Source organism: Ptiloglossa arizonensis, chromosome 4, assembly GCF_051014685.1.
Source record: "Ptiloglossa arizonensis isolate GNS036 chromosome 4, iyPtiAriz1_principal, whole genome shotgun sequence".
In the NCBI taxonomy this organism is placed as follows: domain Eukaryota; kingdom Metazoa; phylum Arthropoda; class Insecta; order Hymenoptera; family Colletidae; genus Ptiloglossa; species Ptiloglossa arizonensis.
This window is the reverse complement of record NC_135051.1, coordinates 10,346,648-10,368,471: the sequence shown is the minus strand read 5'-3', so window position 1 is coordinate 10,368,471 and position 21,824 is coordinate 10,346,648. Positions and strand designations below refer to the sequence as shown.

The window sequence follows — 21,824 nt, the reverse complement described above, 5'->3', positions numbered from 1 at the left end:
GCCGAGTGTTTCTTTTCGCGATTATACCGGCGCGGTCAAAGTCGCTAAAAAATGCATTCGCGACTACCACGATTGCGGGCAAACAACGACCACCGGTAATTTCAGGGTACATCGCGATAACGCATGATCGATGATTAGTCTCTGCTCGTAGTGAAAGTGGATCATCCACGTGGAGATCCAGATTTATCTTTCCGAACGATTCAACGATTCTTTTACGCCCAAGATATTAACGTCAATTTAAAGATCAAAACTTCCCCTATACGCTGTTGTTACATATTTCACGAGTGTCTGGGTTATTTTACTAGTCATTCCATCGACACGTTCCAACTTCGTTGGAAGTGGTACAACGCGAGTAAAACAAAGTCGTACGTAAACTTTTACGGATCGGTTGCAAATGGGAGGCTTCGATCTTTAAATCAGTGCTTACTTTTCAATTCGTAAGAAATGTTTTCACGAGGAAATCGTCGTTGGGTTACGAAAGTACAAGTGTTCGAACTTTAAGACGACTCAAGGAAGATTATCGTAAGATTACTTTCCGCGTAAAGTTACGGTACTTCGAAGATCGATAGTGTTTTTAATGTAAATACGAAACTTTAGGGAAGAGGAAATTTTTCAAATTTTAAAAATCGAAGTATTTTAACGATCAAAATTCTACAAACCTACGCGAATCGAATCTCAGTGAGGGAAAACGAGGCACCCGACGATCTTCGACGGTCCAGTCGAGTCGCGCGTACTCGAAGAAGAAAGGAGAAGAGAAACGTGGTATTTTTCACGTTGCCCGACGTAAAATCGATCGGTTCGCGTGTACTTTGGTAATTGCGGTTCTTTTTTCCTTTCTTGTTTTTTTTCCACTACAACCTTCACCCATCCGAAATTCAAGTAAGCGATAAAATTCATTGCAATATCGCGGGAATTACAACCAATGGGTTCCTCGGTCTCACGTTTTCCTTGTCGCTTCGGTTCTCGGAATCTATATCGCGATCGGGAACTCAATGCCACGATCGGCGGAGTCGCGTCGTCCGAGAGATGATACGTATCTCCTGGACATAGAGTATAACTTACAACTGTGTATTACTTTGCGATGTAACGGGAAATGTGGTACAGTGCTCATTGAAAATACATGCTCGGCCTTCGGGCATGTGACAACACATGACAACACGTGACAACTTCGTAACGATATTTAATTTTCTTGGAAACTTTTTTTTTTTCTTCGCCGATACACGGGAATTAAAAAGCAATTTAGATAAATTCCCACACGGTTTCCCCTCGTCTGTTATATAGCGATTAAGCAACGGGAACAATTTTCGCAATTACAGCGGAATTACAGACGAAACAAGTAGTCCAGCAATAAAGAACAAAATTGATCGCGTTACGTTTAAATGGATCGTTCGGTAACAACGTGTGAAGAAGTTTTAGATTCGAGAACCGATAACGGTCAAGTATTTCCGTCTACTAAACGTTTTAGGATACCTATGCGTTTGAATATTCGCGAGCAAGTGTATCGCGATCGTTTGCAAGCAAACAATTCCGTAGAATAATTAGCGCGGACAAGTTTCGTAAGCTCGTAGATATTTTCTCTTCGGGTACCCACCGATACATACACCGATACACCGTTTGACAACATTAGGGAATCACGGTCGTAACAAGATACGTACTTAAAATCTGTTGGACTTTTTGGATCGGGTCTTACGAATCAATGGTCTATAAATATATGACCGAATAGATAATACGGTATAAATAAATAAATACGGAGGAATAGTTTTTAACGGTGGAGAAAAGTTTCAAATACAAAAGTACCGTTTGCTTCGAGCGGAAACTTTTAAACGTCTCGACCGAATCGATCGAGCACCGGTATCGATCATTGTATCGAATAATAGAGAAAGCGAATTGAATTCAGTGTCGAAGGACACTTTACCATCGGTATTCCTTTGCGTTGGTTGCTCGTTAACGAACACGAGGTTTCCACCTCGATTACGAATCCCCTTTTTTAATTAAAAGTTAAAATTTAACAAGGAGAAACGCCTCGTTCCTTGTTGTAGGAACGAGCTCGAACGCTTTGTTATTTACGGAGGCCCCGTTGGACTTCCGTGTCGTAGTTAAGCCTCGTTCCTCCGCATATATTTTATCGAGTGCGACTCCCATCCCTGATAAGTGCCCACTCGATTCTACGAGCCGATATTCCAACGGATCGACATCTCTATGCCAAGACACGGGGCGGATGCTCCTCGCTCGAGAATCTTCCGTCGTTGATACAACGATCCCCGTTAACATATTTCTGGAAACTCGAGACGATTACCCTCCATTGTTAAATAAACAAGTAGAGAGGTGGGTGAATCGTCGCTCGGTAAAATCGTCCAAGCAGGTAGACGCTAAATTGCGAAGGAAGGGTTCGAGTACACCGTGCGAGCCAGCCAGTCGGCCTTCGACGAGACCGTGACACAGTGGTATCTTCCCGTGCCAGTCGGACCAGCCGCCCGTGGAGGAATTTCAAACGCGCCGCGAGAACCTCCTCGAACCTCCTCGAATCTCCTCGAACCTTTCTACGATGATACCGTTGCAATTGTAACCGACCTCTCGATCATTTGTTCCTCCTTGTCTCGTTATGTTCGTTTTATCGCTCGATCGACGCTCGTTCGTTTCACTTACACCGAACACGTAATCGGAAGGTCACCGTGCGCGACCGAATCTCGTTCGCGATATCATCGATACATTTACCTTCGAAATTAATACTCTTGTATAAAAACATTCGAAGCGACTCTCTTCGCGCGACTTAAGACTTTCTAAGACGTTCGATCGGTATCGTTTGCATCGAGATTAATATTTATTTAATTACGTCCGACACTCGTCGAAAATAAAAGAATCGATAGTGACCAGCGATGGACTCGACGCAATTAGATATCGATGGTCCTCGAGTAATTCGATACGGTGAGTACCGGCGAGAAAAATACCGAAAGGTAACTCGATTCCGATATCGTTCGATATCGAACTGCACCGGCGATAATCTCCCGTGAAATTAACCCGTGAAATTAACCCGTGAAATTAACCCGTGAAATTAACCCGTGAAATTAACCCGCGAAATACACTTGGAACTCCGTTTGCAAGCGTTAACGGGTTTTACACGATTTTCGCCACGTTCCCACGGTGCGGTACATATACGTATGTACGATACTCGTCAAATAAACGGATCGATTCTCCGTTTTGCGTTACTTTTTGTATCGTTTTCTCGTTTTAACGCGAGTTTTACGCTTTCTTTCCTTTTTTTTTTTACCCCAGGTAAAAATGTAAGAATATAACGTAGTATAATAACGTGCAACACTGTACCAAAACGTGCCTTATTGCGTGCACAAGCTCGACGATACTTTCCAGGAAGGATCAAGCGGGTACCGTGAAACGAGTATCAATTATGGATCGATTTTGCAGAGCCTATTTGACGCGATACTCGGTAATCGACGCGTATCCGTATCAATGAGTGTCCATCGTCGATCATTGCTGACCGAAGATTTTCGAAAGAAAGCGCCGGTAATGAATGAAACGTCAACGAATGAAATGCAAACGATGAACAAGATTTTTAGTACCCCTTGTACGAACGTACACGTAGAATGCGAACTCGTGACGATACGAGTCGTGTCGAATGGAGGGAAACGGGGTTAATAACCCACTCGAGAAAGCCTCGGTCTCCTGTTTTATCTGCGCTTCTTTAAAAAACGACTGGCCCGCTAAAAGCAGACAACGCGAGACGGGACTGGAAGAACGAGAAGGTTCCATTATCCCCATAATTGTCGTGCCCCCTTTTAGCTTACGTCGCTTAAACCGTGTTTCCGAGAAGTAGGACAATTATGTGTACGAGGAGATTCTATATATGCACATCTAGGATATTTCGTCCAGATTATTGAAATATTTTAACAAACTCGGTGGCTCGATAATCTTCATTGCAATTTCGTAAAATCGTCCCGACGTCGTCTACGACACTCCAGAGCGAAAGGTACAAGGTAACCTTGACTTTTTACCGAGAAGAGATACATTTTTCGAAAATGTTCAATATTCGAGCACCGTGGCCAACTCGAAGGTCGATTAATTGTTCGCAACGTTCTTCTCGTGGGGTAGATTGACGGAAATTTCACTGAAAACCGGTGGTCGAACCCAAAGGATACACCCCCGATATAAACGTGGAAACCGAGATAGATAAAGAACCGAACGGCCGTTCCAAGTATTAAACCTCCCTCCTCCGGGAAAAGCTTTGGAGGCAGGTGATCGACGTTTGAAAATGCGGGATTGATCGGCGTATGAAGTTTTATCGAAAGCCACCGGCCGGTTTCCCGGGGGTTTTCAATATAGCTTTAATTTAACCCCACCTACTTCGAAGAAAACCCTCGATCCGGTTTTTCCTCTCGCGTGTTCTTCTTCCCCCCCCCCCCCCCCCTTTTATCAACACTGTTTACGTTGAAGGCAAACGAGATTCGTGCCGCTGAAATTGATCGCCATCGGATCGTTGATTCGTTTTCACAATCTCCGATCGATCGATAAATAATTACTGTCCCGAATTTCCATGAACGCGAGACACTCTGCCTCCATGAAAGAGCCGTCCACGACTCGTACGAGATATAAAAATTCCCCGCGCGTAATCGCGCGTGAATTCCGCGCGAGTAGGCGAGTCAACGCAGCTAGCTGTTTCCCATTTTTTTTCGAAGCCTGGCTTCGTTTCGTCGCACTCGCACTCGTACTCGCACTCGTACTCGCACTCGCAATCGCGGTCGCGGAAACGGAATGTAATTTAGCAGAGGCTCGAGATGCCCCGCGCAACTGAAAGTCGTTCGCGCCGTTCGGTCATTCTAGACGTTCGTTTCAACTGGAATGCAATTAATGTTAATTGCTAATTAGCGCCGGGCTAGTGTTACGGCCGAGCGAGTCGCAATCCCGAGTATAATCCCGAAAGTACTGCCGCTTTTGTGCGCGGAGCCGCATCGATTAGCGCGACGATAAACCCCCCTCCGAACGAAGCTACATAAATTTCCCTCCCTCCTCGTATTTGCGTCTCACGGTGAACGAATCCTTCTCTCGATATTTCTAATTTTCCCTTTTTCTGAACGGTCAATGAATTCGAGGGTTTTGAATCTTTTGCCGTTAACCGGTGTCGACGATATCCATTGTTACCTTCTGCGTTTCTTTCTTCGAATTTTCGAGTCTCGGAAATCTTGCTTTCGATCCTAACGATGACACCGACCCTTGTATTTCTTTCTTTCGGGGTATCTCGAATCTCTTACAAAGGGGCGAGTTGTTGTTTCGAATTATTATAAACGACAGGGATGCGTATTGAAATCGACAACCTTGGCCGCGACGAGAATGTTTTCGCGTATTCTAGCCCCGTGTGTCCTTCGTCGCGTACCCGAAATAAACCGACCGATACACGGGCACTCGTCGATCCCTTTCCAAGTCTTGGCACAGAAACACCTAGTCGGCATCGATAATTAAACGAAATAATGGCACCGACTTCGCATCTAAATTTTAAATTCCATCACTACCGCTCGCAAATTATCTACAACGGTCGACGATACACCCTCGACGATCCCCGAGTGGTCGTGAAATAAATAACAAGGCCGACCCCGGGGAACGAATATCCGCAACGTCGTCGAGTGTACCAAAGAGGGCAGGATGGGGAACGGGGGTGAGTTACATCGTCAAGATAAATCGAAAATATTGTATTCTTAACGTACTAAAAATCATGCTACAGACTGGGCCGAAGGTACACATTCTAGTCGCTTTCGGATGTACCGCGACGATTTTTGGTCCCGTATGGAATGAAATCGATCGAGGATGCCGCAACTGGGGCAACTCTTTCGATGGAGAGCAGGATCGAACGACCGAGCATAAATTTCTCGTACGTCGATGGAATTTGACCAAGGTCGAATCTCCGAAGATCGTGGAATTGGAAGAAACCGGGCGAAACGAGCACGATTTACTCGGGCCAGAAGCTTTCGAAGCTAATAGCTTTCGCGTATTTCGCTGTATCCTTTGGCGAGATACATGGAAGCTAATACTCTTGGGCCAAAGTGGGAACTAAAAGCGGTGGTAAATGGGGTCGGTCAGTCCTCGATACCGTTCTACGCAACAACCCCCTCCTTCTCCCACTGCCACTCTTTTGCTTCCTCGACTCTATGACGTCACAGGGTAGACAGAGAGTCAGCACCCCCTCCCGCTGCTTAACTTCCATTTTGGGTCAACCGAGTTCGAATTGCGATATCTTGGAATCGAGAAACATTCGAGCAGCTATCGCGCTCGTAATACCGTGAAACGATCATCGCGGATGAGTTGTGAAAAAATGAAATACCTTGAAAGGTATCGATGTGTTCCACGTATCGATCGCAACATCCAACTCCGAGTCTAGCAGGACTCGCCACTTTCTGCATCCCCGGAGGACACCTCCCTTTGTTTCGGGTTGATCCCGTACGACAATTTCGCTCCTCCTTTCCACGCTTTATCGAACCAGTCGAGGCTCTCGATCGTTCGAGGAGTCGTTCCGTCCAACTGCCGGGTGAAAACCTCCGCGGATCATTTGCATAATAGTTTACGAGAAACGGGTCCAAAGTAACTCTGGGCCGATCCCTGGTCGCGCTGCGCCAAATTTGAAGATTTCGAATTCACCCTGGCAGGCGTTTAAACGCTCTTTCGATGTAAACTCTTTCTCAAGGAGAAATATCGCTATAAGCTCCGGCATACCTACGGCACAGAGGAGAAATCTTTGTACAAAGATTTCGCTCGAAAGATAGATAGATAGATAGATAGATCCTTTTTCTTTTTCGTCGGTCGAATCTTTTCAAAGATCGAAGATTCGTTAACGCGAAGGATTCCAACGAAACGGAAGAACGAAATTGGTAAAATTATCGCAGGGCTTCGAATCGAATTCTCTGCGAGGTCGAACGCCACGGTCGGTATCGGAGTTTACAGAGGGGTTGGCTCGAAAATCCTCCAACTCTCGGCAATTTATCGATTTTTCACCGCAATACTCTACCATCGTGTTCCTAGAGGCTCGAACTTGACGAAAGTGGAAAAGGATCGATTTCCTTTCCGTCAGGACTGGACAGAGACCCCTCGATAATTACCTTGTCCCTCTCTCGTTCCCTCTGTGGAAACGAGCGACTACCCCAGTCAGCGTTACCCCTTTCTCCTCGAGACCTATCAAACTTTCTTAATGGCAAACTCGAGTTTCGATGGCTCTCTCTAATTCCGTCGCGACTTCTTCGCAAGTTGTTGGTCGATGACGAAGAACAAAATGAAAAAGAACGAACGCGCAGAAGCTATATATATATATTCCTTTCGTACAACGATTGTTTCTCCCTGCCCAATTCGCACTCGTAGATTCGCTAAATTCCAACCGGTTACCGTGCTTTCCACGGTTAAGCTCGACTCCGTGGTGTTCGCGATTTTGGCCAAGATCCATGGCGAGAAACTTATACCCGTGAGTTATTACGATTGGCGCTGCACAGCCTATACCCTGGTACGATCCCTCGATCCAAAGGCACGTACAGGCACAGAAGATGTTGGAGGAAAGGGCTGGAGAATCTAGAGGGACGAGGGCTGCGGTAATTTCTAAAATGCAGTGGCAACCTGACAGCTCCGTACGGTAAGACAATGCATTTTTCTCTACCTCCTCGAGGGGATTGTCCACTTCTTGGACGAAGAACCGTACTCTTCCAACAATTTTCCGCAATTGCGATTACTATTTTTGACGGTATTTTTAATGGCCCACCGTGTCGCAGGCTGGTTATAATTTCGAAAGAATCTAAGCGTTCCGATAAAAACAATAACCACGAAAAAATTAGACCAGTTTCTATTGTAGTGTGCACACTACACGCGAACTCGTTATTCGTTACGTCGAGTATCGATCGAGGTGTACGAATTCTCGGCACTTTTATCGGCGTTCTACGACGACTCGCGTGAAAAGGCGAATCTGAAAGTACGCGAATGGCGGTGATCGCGTTTATATTATTTTCACTCGGCGGAGTGAGACGGAAAAAGGATGACTTGGAGAAACTGGGTTACTCGAGGACGATTCCCGTGGGATATTCCCCTCGGTCGGCTTGGCCGGCGATATTTCCGGCAGTGTCGGCTAACTTACCGCCTGCCTCGGTAGACGAACCATTTCCCTTTATTCTCCTACTGATCGTTACGCGTACGTTCCGCGTACGTTCCGCGTACGTTCCGCGTCGAGAAACTTTCGACCGATCACCTTGTTGCGCGAGACGTTAATATTAAAAACGTGGCTACGTTTTCGGCCACCGTAGACCCAACTTTCGCGTAAAAATATTCTTTCCACGTCCAACGGTCTCCGAGATGTTTTAGCAAACGTGTCCGCACCTTCGACGACCGAAACAACGAACGCGTGGAATATTTTTCGAACAATTCTCGAGAAAAGTATCGTAAAACGAAACTTCACAGTTTGCAAGTTTACGAAGAAAGTTCCCGTGTACCGTATTTCAACTAAAGCGTCCACATACTTGGTTGCGCGCGTCCAATTTTGCCAGCACTACTTTAGTTTTAAGTACTCGACCGACTTGAACATTATTCGAACTATACCCGAGAGCCGTCCGTCCCTTTTTAGCTTTTTAGAGTAACACGATAAGTGTTGCATCGATAAACCACGACTATTGACTTTCGTTGGATTTCGACCGCCGATTTTTATCGATATGGGTCAGTAGCGACGATAAAGGAAAAAAAGAAGAAAAAAAGAGAAGAAAAAGAGAAAAGAAAAAAATGTTGGTACGCAAGAACGACCTCGAAAGTTTCACGTGCCGATCACGAGTACCTGCGACCTTCGTGGTGACTCGATCTTTGCAAAAATTTGAAACGAAATCGCAGAAACAATTCTTATCGATCGCGCGTCTGCGTATAAGGAAATTACGATTGTCCGAATCGAAATAAACGCAGATAAGAGTCACCCGTATCGTTCGCGCGTTTGACTTTTGCTCTCGCTCGAGAGGCGTAGTTTCCAATTTCGAATTCGAATCCGAAACCATCGATCCTGGTACGTATCGAAGAAACGGTTACTCGTGGATCTTCGAGACCACGTTGGTAATCGATCGAGCAACGTCCAACGAACGGACCACCACGAGACGACACGCACGCGACGTTTACTCGTGACACGTGGGTAATAATTGAACGCCATCCGTGTCGGTTGATCGATAACTCTCTCGAAAACTAGATTAAAAGCCCTCGATAATAGTTTTAGTACGTGTCTCTTGACCCCTTCTGTGTCGCGCTTAATATATCGATGTTAAATATCGGTCGAAAAAACGGCTCGCGATAAGCCACTCGAGAAACGAATCGAGAAAATCATTTCAGATTAGCCTCGAGATCGTGCGATTGATTGTCCGTTGGCATCTTTGATTTTTACTATAAATACCGTACGGTGAATCGGCTTTGTATCACAACACTCGGTACAATCGACGAAACTAGGATAAAACTTGTCGAGAATGGAGAAGTTCGTCGCGATTCTCGCCCTCGCGGCGTTAACCGTCGGTAAGTTCTTCGATATTCGAGCAAACTTTGCAACTCGTCACCTTAAAATCATACGTATGTACTTTTGTTATCGTAGAACGGGAAACTTTTTTCGAGAATGTTAAAATTGATTTTGATTAGAAACGGTTTACCGATCCGATCCGATTTTTCTTACGAAGACACGTGCGTAGATTGCTAAACGAAAACTTCTTTTAGTAATCGGATCAATTATTTTAACCGCAGAGTTACACATCGAAAGAACAAACGACGCGTATTTTAAATTCATCGGAGTGTCGCGTACAACGGAGACGAGTTGTATATTTGAAAGGCTAAATCGAAAAGAAACGTGCCAAGAGGTAAAAGTTAAACGATTTAGAGTGAATCGGAATGAATCGTTTGATCCTTCTGATATTATTCTTACGGATCGATGCGTCGAAGAAATTCAAACGCACACCTACCTATTCTTCGTATTACCGCTTCACCGAATTTAACTTCACCGAAATTAATTTACGCGTGTCGACCGTTACAGAGGGACATCGAAATTTCCAGAGCCAGACCTAACCGTCTTGTCGGACCTAACCCAGACCCCGTTTCCCTTCCTATCGATCGTTCTACCAAAAAATTCTATTCCGTAAAAATTAGCCCGTGTATCGTTAACGTGAAAACTCCTATAGGAAAAATGGCGCAATTGCCCAACGTGTTCTCAGAAACGCGTCTCTGCTCTTCAGGTAATCCCGTCGACCAGTCGGACGAGATCTCTCCGCTGATGGACGATCGTATAATTGGCGGTGAGGCCACCACCATACGGGAAGCTCCGTACCAAGTGAGCTTGCAAATGAAAGGCCGTCACTTCTGCGGGGGTAGCATAATCGCCAAGCACTGGGTGGTGACCGCGGGACATTGCGCTCATTTCAAACCGGGCGAGTGCACCATCCACAGTGGCTCTACCTACGTCAGTAAAGGGACGAAGCACCGAGTGCACCAAGTGATCAAACACCATGGCTACGCGTATAGAAAGGGTGCCCCCATAAACGACATAGCGTTGGTACGAGTGGTGAACGCAGACGCGTTTAAATTCACCAGGGCCACAAAACCTATTCCCTTGTACCAAGGTAATCCCGAGCACCTGGTAGGAAAGAAGGCACTGATCACAGGTTGGGGCCACACCGACCACGGAGTACCATCGGCCCTCCACAAGGTGTGGGTACCACTGGTCTCGCGACATACGTGCAACAAGGACTACAAAGGCCACGGTGGAATCTCAGAAGGTGAAATATGCGCTGGTTTCGCAGCAGGGCACAAGGATTCCTGTCAAGGTGACTCGGGTGGTCCCCTGGTTGTCAACGGGCACCTCGTGGGTATCGTTTCGTGGGGCCAAGGGTGCGGTAAGCCCAATTATCCCGGAGTATACACAGACGTGTCTCATTATCGTCACTGGATCAAACTGCACAGTGGAGTTTAAGTTTGAGAAATTGAACTTAAGGTGGTCATTAGTCGCGTGAAAATCACGGGAACGGAGTAACGAACGAAGAAATTCGAGTTTCCATCGACTCTATCTATTTTGTAGAAGTAATTGGAAACAAAGTCCGTGTATCGACTATCATTGAACCGGAAACGAAGAGTCGACTTTTCTTGTCAATCCAACGGAGACGTTTCAGCATAATTCGAGAGAAAATTTTTGATAAATAGGCGTCCTGATTCGGATGTTGAAAGAGTCGAGACGAACGATGAACAATTTTGGAGGTACGGTGATCACCTTAAATAAAAAAAAAATGAGAGAAAATTAGAGTCACACCGAAACAGTTGTATTATCATTTTCATGAAAAATACAAGATGTCCTAATACCTACGGGTGGGAGTTATTTTCATAGCCGAACCCAGGCCGAATACACGTCGAGTTTGCAAAGTAAAAGTCTTTGCGGACGTTCGAAAAAGAATGACAGAGTTATCATATCATTCCTCCTCCGCTTCTTCCTTCGACCCCACCCGCTCACCGAACCTTTCGTGTAATCGAGTACCTTTCTTTCTACCCTTTGCACGGAAATCCACCCGTTTCTGGGTTAAGCCAATTTCTTTGCCGCTACTCTCTACTTTTACCCGTGTCGAGCAAGAAATTCGTTCGAGAGTGAACCGATTGCGAATCCTCGGCTTTCGCGAAACTTGACGGATTTTTATGCTCGACCGATCTTCTTCGAATGACTTAACTTCGAAGACAAATGGTACAACAGAGAAGATAGCCTAATCCGCACGGTGGTCTCGGTGTTGACAAATTGACAAGATCGATGTTCGTTATCTCGAACAGCGTCGCAAATTCGTTCAAGTGGTGTTCGAACGTTCAAGTGGTGTCAGCGAATTTGTATAACATCTATCAAGATGTAAAAATGTACGATATTATTAATAATTGTAAGCAAGTAAAATGTTTGTAACTTTGCGGCACAAAATCGTGTAAATAGTTATATTGTACTTGGAGAGAAAATAAACGTTGTTGTTTATCAATTTGGTAACGTGTTCGTGTGTATCGCTTCTTTAGCGAATACATATATAAGCATTATTTAACCGTTTGTTCGGAGGTACAAAAGTTCCGAGCGTAAAGTTTGGATCCTACTTAGTATTTAATACACTTAGTGTGCACACGGTGCGATTGTAAAAAGCAACACCGGGAAATATACAAGGTGGGTGGATGAGAACTGCTATCTGAAATATCGCGATATCGAAAACAAGTTTCGAACGAAATTTTTCCTCCACTCGAGGACATCCATTAACACCGTATACACTTTCAACGATACTTTACACGGTTACTTAGGAAAACAAAATTTTCTACTAAAAGTCTAAGACCTCCCTTGAACACGATGTATGTAAGTAGGTAGGTACCTACGATCACCTACGTGTGATCGAATCGATAGATTTCGAGATACTTCGGATAGGAGTTCTTATAGGACTTATTTCATTCACCCTGTACTGCTTTTGCGAAAGCAAAAACTTTGATAAGAAGAATTACGACAAGGTGTAGATGTTGTAGAACGATGGAGAATAAAATGCGAAACGGTAAATTAATTTCTACCTGGTCTAGATCCAATCTATCGTAGATCTAATCTTAGATAAACGGAACTGTCGACGCGTAACGGCTGAAAACTATCGAATCGGATTAGAATGGTCAGTTAATCGAACGACAATCTACGATAAACTTGATCTCGGTCAGCATATGTACGTATAACAATGCTTTTCATAAACCTGTGCTAACGCGTTTATCTGCTGCGTTTGCGACACGCCTGCACGACAGGGCCAACAATAGCCAACAGGAATTCCACGATTCCACAGATTATTTATAAAACGGAATACGTTGAAATTGTTTCGATATTATTGTGTACCCACCCTTTCCTAAGTGTGGTCGAATCGAGAAATTTCATTTAAAACCCGAAACTTTTCGACCATGTACGAAAAGTCGAGACAATTGTTGGACACCGAAAGAAGCGTGAAAAAACTGTGGACACGAAATTAACCAAATAATTTGACCGGTTGTACGTCTACGAATATTATTGTCGAATATTATGGTTACATTTGAGATGTAATGTATTATTACCGATGTATGTATTCGACCGAAAGCAAAACCACACTCTCGAGTGATTACGAGGAAAAAAAGATCCGAGACATTCATTGTGTCCCGTTCGAAAATTTCACGGGCCGTCTAAACAGAGAGGACAAAGAAATACAAAGAAAAGCTCGTGATCGAGACACACTTTGATTGATTTTTTAATAATGACTTGGAAAGTGCGGATTATCGGACTTAAGAACTCTTAATCTCGAATTTCTTTTAACTGTTTGCGCGTTATCGATGCACCGTAATGCTGAGCTCTGCACACGATATTTGTTCTACGTATCCTATTTTCGTATAAATACACGAGAAATATCGACGAAACGACAGAACAAACTGAGAAGTCGAAGCAACATGATCCCACAACTGAGCCTACTCTCTCTGGTGGTGGCTGTCGCCACAGGTAAAAATTTCATCTCCTCGAAATTATATTTCTCTCTCGTGTAAATATTTTAAATAATCGTCGCCCATCCATTTGTCGGTGGAATTATTCGGTCAACAATTTCTACTTCGCGATACTCGCGATTCTAACTTTTGCGTTGTTGTTGTTGTTGTTGTTGTTGTTGTTGTTGTCATGTCCGTTGGTATCGAAAACCTTGACCCCCGTTTGATCCCTTGTTTTCGCAACGACTCCCTCAAGTATAACAGGATCAATTTCAAAGTTTACCTCGCGTAGCAAATAATTACAAACGCAAAGGTAAATACGTTTACTTCAAAGTTGCCCTCCAGAGTACAATAATATATTATTATAGTATAGAAAATATTTGAAAACTTATTTTAAAAATGTCATCCCTTGACTTTTCATTTTCGTAGGTAACCCGATGGTGAGACATCCCCTTTTGAACCCTCTGACCCCAAGTGGCCAGATCATTGGTGGGAAGGACGCGAGGATCGAGGAGGTTCCTCATCAGGTGTCCCTTCAGAGTTCCGGGTTTGGGTTCTGCGGTGGTAGCATAATCGCCGAAGAATGGGTGGTTACCGCTGCCCACTGTATGATCTATCCAGCCGATTGGGTAACCGTACGTGCCGGTACCGCGACCAAATCCTCCGGTGGAAGCGAGCACAAGGTGGCGGAGATATTCGTCCACGAGAAGTACTCGACGAATTGGTACGGTGTCCCGACGAACGACGTGGCAGTGATAAAACTGGCGACACCGTTCAAGCTGGACAAGACGCGTCAACCGATCAAGATATTTAAGCAGAACGAGGTATCCTTGGAGGGTATCAGTGCCACTGTGACCGGATGGGGCGCCACCCAAGAAGGTGGTAGCACCTCTGAGGTGCTCCAGGTGGTCGAGGTACCCATCGTCTCGAAGAAGTCTTGCAGCGACGCTTACGTATCTTACGGTGGTGTGCCGGAAGGACAAATCTGCGCCGCTGTGCCCCAAGGAGGAAAAGACGCTTGCCAGGGCGACTCTGGCGGTCCCCTCACCATTGGTGGACGTCTCGCTGGTCTTGTCTCGTGGGGTTACGGGTGCGCCAGAGAGGGATACCCGGGAGTTCACACCGAAGTCGCCGCTTTCAGCGACTGGATAGTCTCCAAGACCGGGATTCAAGTCTAACAAGGTGGACGGGAACCGGGCACGAATGATTCTTACCACCACTCGTTTCTTCTATAGTTAATCACTTTGTATGTTTAACGGAGCTAATAAAACTAGCCTTCTATACGAACGTTGAGCTCGTTCTTGGTGACAGACCCTAATCGACTCTGAGTATTCTGGACAGCTTCGATCGATTCGCGAGGCATTCACGAGCGGTCCACAGTGACCGCGGTCGGGTTCAAATAGATCGGGTTTAACAGAGACGGTGACCTTTCGAATTATAAAGTACTCGAGCACGCGGCCACCGTACTCTTACAAAGTACCTGTTCCGTTATAGAAGACGTACGTGGCTCGATCGCGCGAGATCGTCTTTCCTGAACAAAACAAGCAATTTCCGAATACCGTGTAACGGATACCGTGGTTTCGACTTACATTTTAACAATCGTATGCGTTCACACGCGAACACACACCCGGAGATTGAAAAACTACATCGAGTACAAAGTTGCAGTTGAAACCCGAGAACGCGAGCTGCACTTTGCGATCGTAACGCGTGCCCTAAACACGGCCAAATGCATAACCGTGACATAGGAAATTTGGAGTTTCTTTTGAACGTCGAGGGAACCGTTTCGCGGCAAAGGTGCGGGGGCTATACAACTCGCCCCAGTTACGCGTGGATCGCGCGTGTTGTACACACTCGCGCATACAACGCGAAACCTCTCTTTCACTTTCTATTTGGTGTAGCGTTGCGTTGGTTGTTCCGTTGCCCGCGAATCCGTTCGAGATCGAAATTAATCCTCCTACTACAAACGTGGAAGAAAACAAAATTATTCGGGGACTCAATTTAGATTTCGCACTATTATTATTGTTTGTTCAGTTTTCTTCGAAAGTAAGCTCCGTAGATAGTATCGATAGAAAGAGGAGGGTCGTGACTCGAAAGGTATCCCGAGGCCACGCAATTAGCGGTTTGTTTACATCATCGGGTATCGAAGAGCTCCGTCGAAATAACAAACAGTGTGACGCGTCGCGAATACCTTGCCCGTACGATTGTTAGAGGAGACCGGGATAACGCCTTAACGAGAAATCCTCGAAAACTTCAACGAGTTATCGGGTATTAAAAGTTGAATTTAAATATCACCAAGATAGACACATTTCTCTATTTACCGAGATCAATTTCTTACGATATTCGACGATTATTCGCGAGGGAATTAACCTTAGTTGGGAACCCACTGTGCAAAATATCGAAAGTGATACGGATTTTGGCAACTCTTCCCCCAAATGGCGGTAACGTGCAAGGTCGAGAAACAACGACCACCGGAATTACCCGGTTTTCCCCGTACCGTTACGCGATAAGGGAAATTCGAAGAGTCGGTAGCCTCGCAAAAAAAAAAAAAAAAGAAACGAAAAGAAAAAACGAGCCAAACCAGCGAGGAGAAACGAGTTCCACTTTTATGTGGGTTAAAGAGACCCCACCACCGTCGGTACTTTATGGCGATGCCACGGTTACGCTTGCCAAAGATGATTTTACCCCGTTACTGGTACGTATAGCGACAACGCGATAAATGCCCCATTAAGCAAAATCGTCGATCTCTATTCTCCAGGAATTGCGGTATCGTCGACCCGGCTTGTCGAGCATTCAAATGCTAAATGCCTCGCCAGGAAAATAGCGTTTGCAATTGGGGACTCGGGCGCCTGTTCTTTAAAGCGGGCGACAATTGCGCGTTAATTTTCAATGGACCGCGACGATTGTTCTCGAAAAACAATGGTACGAAAAAAATTCTGCTCGAGATGGTTTAGAAACGCATCTCCGTACCACCTCGGAGGGTGATTCTACGTACCAAGATGAGCAAGAAATGTCCTGTGAACGTGTGCCCTGTACACTATGGTACTCGAGTTACGTCGAACAAACGACCTCGGAGAGGAAACGAAGAACCGTATCGTAGCAATAAGTAAAAACATGGTACATGGTATCCCTCGTAAGGAGGTATTTCCACTCGTGACACGAGATCTGACGCAATTTTAAATAATAAAAAGAAATCGGTGAGACGACACTATCCCCTGTATATTATTTTTCTTCAACTTTTCGCGCCCACGTTAAATTCGGTTTCTCGGTAGTTTTTCAGTTTTCCAGATTGCGGAGGAATAAAAACAACATGTACACGTATACGAATCGTTGACATGTATTCGTAATAATTATCGATTTTAATCTCATAGAATCTCCCTGACCCCTTTTTTGCCGACTTAGAGACCACCCTGTACATGGTGCAAAATTACAGACCACGCGCACGCACTATGCCCCGTATTTATATCTCGTGACACGTAACGTGGTTAAAATGCTTTTTCGGACAAAAGAGAAAAGAAGGGAAAAGAAAAAGGAAAAGAAAAAGGAAAAGGAAAAGGAAACGGAAAAGAAAAAACGTTTTTCGTAGACGAACGATATTGGAATTCCCGAGGCTCGCGGTTACATATTTCCTCGATTTCCGATCCGAGAAGCAGCTACCTTCGAGTAGTTACGTTTTCGCTGGCCGCGATCCAATCTGCACCAGTTGTACGGAAAGGACGATGGTCCGAGTGCGACAGCGAGCAATGCACTTGGCCGCATTGAGACGCACGGCCTGGTGCGATCCGCGAGTCGCGAATTCGATGACTCTTGACCGCTATTGGCGACCGCTTTCGGTCATCTTTGACAATCGTGGAGAAAAGATTCGGTGTTTACGTCCGACGAATACATGTCCATTCTGAAGGCCATTGCCGGCCACAGTACACAATATTCTCGTTCCTATCTTGCGTCAATCTTCCACAATGTTGCGCAAAGAGAAAGATACTTTAGGCCAATCCTCGATCCGGTTACTGCAACTTGATACATCTTGCTGGCAGTGATGCAGCTCGACCGATTGAAGATACATTATCTTTTACTTGGTTCGATCGTTCCGGGCATGCTTGTCTTCGCGCTCGATTACCTATTATAATATTTCGTTGCAAGCTCTCGATTGGTCCAAGGATCGATCGCTCAAAGTTCGACGAACGAGAGAAAGGAGACGAACGGAAACAGAGCCGCGTACTAGCAAGGACCAGTCGATAAATTATTTTTAGAACGTCCGGTTGGCCAACGTGGAACTAACGATCGAACCTGGCAAACGAGGACAATCCGATCGAGGTCAATCGCGATTACCCCGCGAGGAAACGATCCGTTTACCTTGAACGTATCCTTCGGCCTTCTTGGTCGCAAAGGACGCGGACCGTCAACCTCCCATCTACCTCCCCTCTACCTCCCCTCTACCAACCCCCTGGATATCGACGAATATACCTTCTCAACTTTCGTGGTTGGAAGTACGCTTCTGCGCCAGCTGCATCCGTTTCGGTAGAGACGGATAGTTTTGTGGACGAGTGGCTCCGATGGGACGTGCTGTACCTCGTCGTACGTTTAGTCGGTACCAACGCTGCCGCACCTACCAAGTTGGTTTACTAGTTTCCACTGTAACTAGGGGAACCAAGTCGAAATAATTCTACTCGAGTGAGAAGATCGTGAATCGAAAGTATGTCCAGCGAATCTACGAACAATTATAATGTTCGTTATAATCGAAAGGATCGAGTTGGAATAATTCTACCATTGTAGGACTAGGATAATTCTGCCGAGTACGCTGTTTGCGAATCGAGTGAGAAGATTGCCAACTGAAAGTACTCTCGAATCATCGGGTAGGGGGCAAAAATTTCGGGGTAGGGGGGGGGGGGATTTAACATGAGATTTAAATGGCCATGGTAAACCTGACGGGAAGTCTAAAGAAGTGAAACGCGCGCTTGATGGAAATTAGAAAAAATTATTTTACTCGCGCTGCAACGACGACTTGCTAAGAATTCATCCTGTTCCGTATCCTCGTCCCGATACTAATTCTTCTTCGAGCAAGTTCACCAGTGGTAGCGAGTAACCACCCTCTTTGCGCACCCCGCGACACCATTCGTTCCGTTCTACAAATTTCAGTAACCCTATCCATCGTCGGGCGCAATAATTTATAGACGTACGTACTCTCTTCCGATCGATATTTATAGAAGACTCGATATTTATAGAACCGACTGACCCGATATTTATAAAGCCGATACATACAAGAGCTTGACATTTATACTGCATTATAAAGAAAAGAGAGAGAGAAGGATTTTCTCGTTGCGAGAGCTCCCGCCGCATCCCCGAGAGTGTATACGGTGTCTCGTAAATTAATTTCACTCGGACCCGGGCTGGAGATGCTCAATTTAATCGTATACGTGTCTCCTGCTTGCTTGCCCAGCGGAAAAGGGACACCGAGCGTAAAGGCAATGACCCAGCCCCAGCTATTTCCAGCCAGGCAAGGATAATTCGGTACTAGATACAAGTGCAATAAGGTAAAAGTACCGGTAGTTGACACTTGCGGGGAAAAAGAGGAGAAAGAAAAAAAGGATGAAAAACGAGAGGCCCCAGCGGTCGTACACCTTTCCTCTGACAGCGCGAGAGGTCAACCACTGAATCGAAAATAGGTCGAGTGCTGGAATTTTTAATGTCGGGATAGACAGGTGTCAACTATCGAGACGTTTCGGAATTTGACACGGAAAATCCGACAATCGCGTGTCCAGCCGAAGGTACGTGTATCAATTGTTTGCATCGTGGAACGATTAAGACGATTAACACTTTCTTACGGAGATTGTCGAGGTACGGTGACCGATGCGTTGAGAACAAAGAATATGTTACAAAGTTTACCTTCGACTCGGCTCGTTCGCGTCTCCGGCTAAAGAAAAACCAATAACATCGAAACCGTTCAATTTTCGCACGAAAACTTGTTCGCTAAAGACAACGAATCGAGACGATATTCAGCGAGTTGACGCTCGTTGTGAATCTCTGTTTCTATAAGAGTTTCTCAGAAGTGATGCACGTATTATATTTTGTGCCTCGATGGTATAATAATACTCGAGAGAAAATAGTGACTTGAATCAAGATGATAATACAAGGTGAGACACCCTGTATAGATTTTCGTTTTGGTGCGACTAATCTCTACTTCGCTAAGAGTTCCTATGTATCTTGTGCCTAGATATAATTTTTTAAGCGAAACTAATAACATAAAGATAGTAATATCGGCTAGAAGACCTGGTACGCCTTGATATCATTTTCGTCGCTTTCGAATCTTTAAATTCGAAAAGAGTTCCTCTCGGAAGTAACTCTTCCAAAGTAGAATACTAGCTTGTTCGATAAGATTCTCGTCTCGGCGTAATTCCGAAGAGAAAAGCATTCTGAAACGATCGAATATTCGTATAGCTGATTGGTGTCCCGTGGCGTTCAACCGCGACGCGTTCAATGGAAAGAAAATCTCGTAAACTCGTGTGGTAGCAACTTCTATGCTTCTATGCTTCTATGCTTCTATGCTTCTATGCTCTCTCTCTCTCTCTCTCTCGCTTTTTCTTTTTCGATTTTTTGCGGTTGCTGAAACGCTACCTTTTTTCCAGTTGAATTGAAGAAACAGCGGGCAGCAGGGGCAAACGGTGGTCACTAGGAAAGCGCGTGAACTTTTGACCTCTTGGTTAACGGCACGCGTGCCGACCCCCGATCGAGCTACTTTCCTCGAAATATCATTCACTGTTAACCCCTCGTGGTCCTTCGATATACATGTCGGGCTGGCCTCTATTTGTATTATACTTTATCGAGTTTAGCATTGAATTTTATTGCGAACCACGGGGCACGTGACTGGACGTCAACAATAGACGGTAACAGCGATAGAGTTCGCTGCATCGAATACTCGCACCGATGTAACAACGTTCGCCCTGCAAATTAATTATGCGAGCAAAGAACTCGACGTTTCGGAAAATGAATTTATCGGCGATTGTAATTGGATCGACGGCTCGAGCTACGATACGGGGACAAAATTTTTAAATAATCTCGAAACCGTATGGAACATAAGTTTCAATATTTTTGTATACCAGTAAAGAAACAACATCGAACGAATCCAACTATACTCTTCGCTATTTGGTAAACCAAGTCAAGTTTTTACCTTAATTGAACGAAAAGAATGATTGCGAAGTAGTTGCAATTTTTGTCGAATTCTGAGAGAATATTGGAACGAGATAGGAAATGTTCATTTCTATTTGTACATGTATCAAAAAGAAGATTTTCTCTTGTCACGTACGGAGCAAATCTTACTTTGTTTCGTTGATATCTAGCAATTCTATGTAAGCTACATTCGGACAGTTTCAACTTCCCTAACTTTCTCTTACGTGTTGTTTCTTCTACTTGCTTTTTCCAATAGTAATACAAGTGTCAAAATTATCGACTATCGTTGTTCTTTTTTCTTAATTTAATTATCATTCGTAAGTATAGTTTAGCAGCAGAATCGAACCACCGATTGGATAACGATAAAAAAAATATTCTTAACGACAACATTTGTGTAAAACATTTCAAAAGACGAAAAGAGTCCCCTCCAAAGTAAATAATTCCGAAAGAAACACCTGTTTCTAGAGATCTAGAGCACAAAACTCCCGTGACCCAAGTAATCTATATCTTGCGAGATATACTATGTATATGGACAATGGACAACTGTCGAGCAATAGTAATAGTAATAGTAATAGTAATATTTCGAACGACGAATCGATATCGTGTTGTTTACGATTCGATGCCAGAGAGAACACAACGATCGTAGAAAGAGGATCGTCGGTCGCTTTGAATTAATTTCCTTTGGAGGATGCTCCCGATACGTATCACGATACCGAGTAATCGCAATCTTTGCCGGACGAATCACCTTGGGCCGTGTTTGCTCCGCCACGACCGCCACGACCGCCCCGGGACCACGTTAGTCCGATGGACGATCGTTCGTAGAAGACTCTAGATTGCATTAAAAATATTTATACAAAATGGTCTCTATCGTTCTGTACAGTCGTTTCCCCCTGGAAGATTCGAACCGTATTTTAATATACGTATACATATAATACATACGTATACGTATAATATACATCGAAACCCTAACCTCTCCACCGTTAACGGGCCAACGTACAAAAGTCGATCGATACGGAACAAGAAACAAAGTGAAAACGAAACGAACATTACCTTTTCCCGATTTTATGCTGATTCGAGCTTCCTACGTTCGTAGAAAACTTCGCATGCGCACAAAGAACGCGTGGAATTCCCTTTATCGTGAACAACGTCGAAAGGAATTCTTTCGTATTAATATTTCGCGATTTTATAGATTATCA

At 44.7% G+C, this 21,824-nt stretch overlaps 4 protein-coding genes across 30 annotated transcripts in view; 2 read left to right on the top strand and 2 right to left on the bottom strand.

Moving 5' to 3' along the window:
• The window catches only part of LOC143145909 (trypsin-1), a 69,742-nt gene extending 58,587 nt beyond the window's left edge, over nucleotides 1–11,155 (top strand). The window contains exon 2 of the mRNA XM_076309740.1: nucleotides 10,221–11,155. Coding sequence (XP_076165855.1) covers nucleotides 10,259–10,954 — 696 coding nt within the window. The 5' untranslated portion in view covers nucleotides 10,221–10,258 and the 3' untranslated portion in view covers nucleotides 10,955–11,155. The remainder of the gene's footprint in view (nucleotides 1–10,220) is intronic.
• The window catches only part of Phcl-1 (pH-sensitive chloride channel 1), a 77,785-nt gene that overhangs the window by 54,610 nt on the left and 1,351 nt on the right, over nucleotides 1–21,824 (bottom strand). Inside the window, exon 1 of one of the 27 annotated variants that reach the window (XM_076309702.1) lies at nucleotides 6,326–6,938. The exons of the other annotated variants lie outside the window; for them this stretch is intronic. The gene's annotated coding sequence lies outside the window, so the exon portion shown is untranslated. Of the gene's footprint in view, nucleotides 1–6,325; nucleotides 6,939–21,824 lie in introns of those variants that run through there. 27 annotated transcript variants of the gene reach the window in all.
• On the top strand, nucleotides 13,438–14,743 carry LOC143145907 (trypsin-1). Its single transcript, XM_076309735.1, has 2 exons — nucleotides 13,438–13,486; nucleotides 13,897–14,743. Exons 1-2 carry the CDS (start codon nucleotides 13,438–13,440, stop codon nucleotides 14,643–14,645), a joined length of 798 nt encoding a protein of 265 aa, XP_076165850.1. The 3' UTR covers nucleotides 14,646–14,743.
• Nucleotides 17,011–21,414, bottom strand: LOC143145912 (uncharacterized). Its single transcript, XM_076309743.1, has 3 exons — nucleotides 21,374–21,414; nucleotides 17,929–20,402; nucleotides 17,011–17,581 (listed from the first exon to the last, which is right to left on the bottom strand). The coding sequence occupies exon 2, from the start codon at nucleotides 18,799–18,801 to the stop codon at nucleotides 18,478–18,480; it is 324 nt and encodes a 107-aa protein (XP_076165858.1). The 5' UTR covers nucleotides 18,802–20,402; nucleotides 21,374–21,414; the 3' UTR covers nucleotides 17,011–17,581; nucleotides 17,929–18,477.